This window comes from Odontomachus brunneus, unplaced genomic scaffold (genome assembly GCF_010583005.1).
Source record: "Odontomachus brunneus isolate Ranch 3 - 2012 unplaced genomic scaffold, Obru_v1 Obru_scaffold_002, whole genome shotgun sequence".
NCBI classification, from domain to species: Eukaryota; Metazoa; Arthropoda; class Insecta; order Hymenoptera; family Formicidae; genus Odontomachus; species Odontomachus brunneus.
In genome coordinates this window covers 1,263,137-1,267,569 of record NW_022639452.1, presented here as the reverse complement: position 1 = coordinate 1,267,569, position 4,433 = coordinate 1,263,137, and the positions used below count along the sequence as shown (strand labels likewise).

Below are 4,433 nucleotides of genomic sequence, written 5' to 3'. Positions count from 1 at the left end.
GCCGTATTCTCCAGACGTTGCTCCCTCTGACTATCACTTGTTTCGATCAATGGCACACGGCCTGGCTGACCAGCACTTCCGGTCTTATGAAGAAGTAAAAAATTGGATCGATTCGTGGATCGCCTCAAAAGATGACCATTTTTTTCGACGCGGGATTCGCTGCCCGAAAGATGGGAGAAAGTAGTGGCCAGCGATGGACAATACTTTGAATCATAAATGTATAACCAGTTTTTTACAATAAAGCCTCGAATTTCGGAAAAAAACGGCGGAAGCAAAGTTGTACACCTAATACTATTAACTGAACCTTTCAGCAAGATTTTACTGATTGCAGTGCTATGCTAGTAACCGAAGCACCAGTTATAAGTATAGCATTTCAGTGAAGAATACACTGATTGTACTTCAGAGAGTGAGAAAACGCCGAATGAGAAGTACAATGAAAGAGCATTGGCTTGAACATCTTTGAATGGAACAGCAAAATGTTTTGAGATCAGTTTCTGTCCTAAGAGCTAAGAGTTAGGAATTAAACGTAGCTCTCCTGCTTCTTCCTGACGATACTTCCGGCCACGACCGCCGTGAGTAAAGGCAATCTGATCTGCTTGTCCGCGGACGCGTTTTCGTGCTCGGCGCACGGTACCTTCACGCTGCAACTCTTGTTGCTGCTGTGCCTGCGCCAAAAGTCCGAGTGGCTGCTGCTGCAGTTGGTCGAGCCGGTGGTGTAAGTGCCGGTGCGCTCCGACGTCTTCTTCTTCTTCCGCCTGGTAGGCCCAAGACCGCACAGTTTGAGGAAGCCTTCCCTGAATTTGGTCGACATAAGATTGTAGAGGATCGGATTGATCGCCGAGTTCAGATACAGCATCACTCGACAGAAGTACAGGAGGCTGTAGTAGCCCTCGATGCCGAGCGAGATCATCGTCCTCGGCGGCATGATTATGATCCAGAGAGTGAGGGCCTTGAACGGCAAGAGACACAGGAAGAAGCATAGTACAACCGTGCCCAACATCAGCACCACCTGTTTGCGATACTTGAGCAGATTGTTCGCCGGGCCGCGGCTGATCGTTGGATTTGCCATCAGGTGTCGTGCTATCACCGTGTAGAGGACTATCAGGATGAGCAGTGGTATCACGAAGAACACCACGATCGTCGTCAGGATGAAGCCAGTCATCCACGTGGCCGACGCCGGAGTCGTGCACGTCGGCACGTAGGTGCCGTCGACGTTCTCATCCATTTCGTACGTCACCATCAAGAGTATCGGGCTAAAAAAGGTCAGATAGAGAGGATAGAGATTATTATCATTATCAAAAACATTATATCATCGTAATTGACGCGCGTTTTGATGCAAATGATAGCGTTACAAGTGTCAAGAGCACCTCTGGTAAAATACAATGCCCCGCGATATCCTGTAAAATATACCGTTGAAATTCCCTTCCCTCGTTTTCTCTCTCTCTCTCTCTCCTCCTTCTCTCTTTATATATTATTTCATGACGTGTGTATATCCAACAAATATTGAGTTAACAAACTAAAAAATTGCCCGTACGGTCAAAGTTGGATGGAGAGAAGGGTGAAATCATTCGACATGGCGTGTATTTTGACGAGAGAGTTCCATTTATTTTCGTCGTGTCACGACGGGAAAGATATCGATACAACAAACACTCGTATGTCATGATATTGACATATCGAACTGGTGATCCACTTAATTTCCCGCAATACTAGTAACAAGATCACGCTGCTTAACACTGCGGAGAACTTTTCGTACGCATTCGCGCGAGACGCCCGACTGATTCGATCGAGAGCGCAACTTTCGCCGATCCTACAGAAGTTTAATATCTCACGGAGGACATAGAAAGTTCGTCGCGCGTCCACAGTCCCATCCAATCTAGCACCGCCGAGTAGATTCTGCTCCCCTCCGGAATTATCGAGCCTTAAGCTTCTCGCAGCGATTTATCGCACGACTGATCAAGATTCACTGTGACTTGCCAATGTCCCCTCATTCTATCACGTTAAGCGATACTTCCGATACTTCCATGTTCTTCATCGGGAAGAAGTGAAGCTTTCCGTACGTTCTCCTGTTCGACCACACGTCCGTGGTTTCTCCTAGTTCCTGTTTCGCCGCGACTGTATCTAATTATGATTCCGGATTCTTCGGCCTAAAAAATTGTTGGCGTCACATCGCGATCAACGCATCGCATCGTGTCCGATTATCGAGCATTGTCGTCATAGTAAATCCTCTTCCTGGTTCAGGTTCTCCTGCAGCTGATGCGTGGTAGCGAGCCTCCTCGCGCTGGCGACCATACTGCGACCTTTCTCGAGGCCGCAGAGCTTGAGGAAGCCCCTTCGGAACTTGCTGCTCATCAGATTGTACAGTATCGGGTTGCCAGCGCTGTTCAAATAGAGCATGATGCGGCTGAAGTTGAGCAGGCCGAAAAACGTGTCGGAATCGACGGCGGCTATGCGCTCGGCGGGTGTCACGACGATGTAGAAGATGAGGAGCCGGTAAGGCGACAGGCACACGAAGAAGCTCACCACCACGGTCAACAGCATGAACACCACTTGCCGCTTGGCGCGGCTGTGGTACGTGTCGCTGGTGTTGTTGCTGCTGGTCGACGTGGACGACGCGGACGAGTCGCGGACCAGGTGGCTGACGATGAACGAGTACAGCACCACGAGTATCGCGAACGGCGCGGCGAAGAACAGCAGCACCAGCAGCAGGAAGAACGTCACGCTGGCGACGGTGTCGGCCTGCGTCAGGCACACCGGCACCTGATTCACCTGAGGCACCATCATCATCTCCCCGTTCTCTTCTTCCACCGCGGTCGCGACGCTCCGGTCGCTTCCGTTAGCGACGACGGCGTGATGCGCCATGGCGACACCGTGATGCGCCATCCTCATTTCGCGATACTGCGATACCCAGATCATCGGGCTGCAATCAGTCACCAAGAAAAAAAAAAAAAGGAAAGAAAACAAGAGGACGCGTTTTGTGCCTCGTTACTTCGTCGCTTTGCTTCGCTCGGCTCGGCTCAGGTGGCAGTCGGTGGACTGCAACTTCGCCGACCGACGAAGTTCACTCGAATCAGGCAAGCGGATAGAAGGAGACGCAGAGAAGCGAAACGAAGTGTCCGATCGCACACACCGCGGCGCGATACTTCGTGGAGTGCGGAAAGTTCGTTGAAGAAACGAAGAATAGTGGAAGTGGCTTAGTCGTCATGTTCATGTGCGCACAAAAATGAGACAATCACAGGCAGATCTTATTTCGACCCTTTCTCACGTGTTGCAGTTTATGATATATATAAAAGAAATATGCAAAAGATAGTATGGTCATGTTAGTGACGATTGTCTCTACGTTATTGATGTTTTTGGAATTTGTTATCCACTTTGGCATTCCCTTAACACATAGCAACTACAAATAAGATGTGTTTTGTATTTTATTTTTCAAAATTCTTTAAAAAATAGCAATAGAGAGAGAGAGAGAGAGAGAGAGAGAGAGAGAGAGAGAGAGAGAGAGAGAGAAATCTAAATACGTTTATTTGAAAATAAAAAACCTGCCCTAGAGGGAACCGTACAGAAGAATTAATTAATAGATTTATAATTTGCTATTTTGTTTAGGCAACATCAGCAACAATTAAGCTTAGTTGTTATAAAACCAGCGGTGAATTTTAAATTTGCCCGAGGCATATACGTGTGTCGCCACAATAGCGAAAGGATTAAGAAAATTTCAGTTCATTGTTCATCAAGGTGTATAACGGTCGATTTTCAATTTGAAACGCTTGAAAATAGGTCATTCACAAATTTTAAATTTATTAAAACGCGCAACTGTACAAATAGCCTTGCGAACAGGTATCTTTGCGTTTTCACTCTGATGAAGTTATTGTTGTGCAAACTGCACGCTGGTACGCGCCATTTATCCGGAAAAAAAGAATAAAAATACCATTGCGAGAGAAATGTTCCGTTCCGCGGCGGAATGGAGCGAAATCGTTGTGCAACATGTATACGTAACGCAGTTTATTCTGCAGACAATAACGCTTACTCGTCAATTTGAAGAAGTGGATCAAGAGGATCCGTTAACTTCCACCCTTCTCCACTTCTGTAGCCGCGGAACAACCCGCCACCAACCACCCAGGCGAGTATCCCGTGTCGCTGGAACAACCCTCAGCGCAAAATTGCGAAGTGATAGAAAGGTTATCCTTCGTGGTTTTGTGGAGGCGGGAATAATAGCGGAGACGAGAGTCTCCGTACGGTCGCGTTCTCACGCTGTGAAACGGAATACCGCCGCGGTTTTTACGCTTCGTTTTTGGCGTTTTACACGAGATAACGCAGGTCGAACCAGAATTCAATCGTTGTCAGGACGGTAGGGCGGAGTCGAGTTTCCTCGAGTGTTTGAGGAAACGCGATTTCGATAATTGCGCTCCACTGCATCCCTCTGTCTTTCCCCCCCCCCC

The 4,433-nt window shown here is 48.0% G+C and overlaps 1 protein-coding gene across 3 annotated transcripts in view; it reads right to left on the bottom strand.

Moving 5' to 3' along the window:
• The window catches only part of LOC116842874 (growth hormone secretagogue receptor type 1), a 44,307-nt gene that overhangs the window by 7,325 nt on the left and 32,549 nt on the right, over positions 1 to 4,433 (bottom strand). The window contains exon 6 of one of the 3 annotated variants that reach the window (XM_032812690.1): positions 635 to 1,253. In XM_032812690.1, the coding sequence (XP_032668581.1) occupies positions 635 to 1,253 (619 nt within the window). Of the gene's footprint in view, positions 1 to 210; positions 1,254 to 1,293; positions 2,918 to 4,433 lie in introns of those variants that run through there. The other 2 variants (XM_032812680.1, XM_032812698.1) reach the window with 2 other exon arrangements.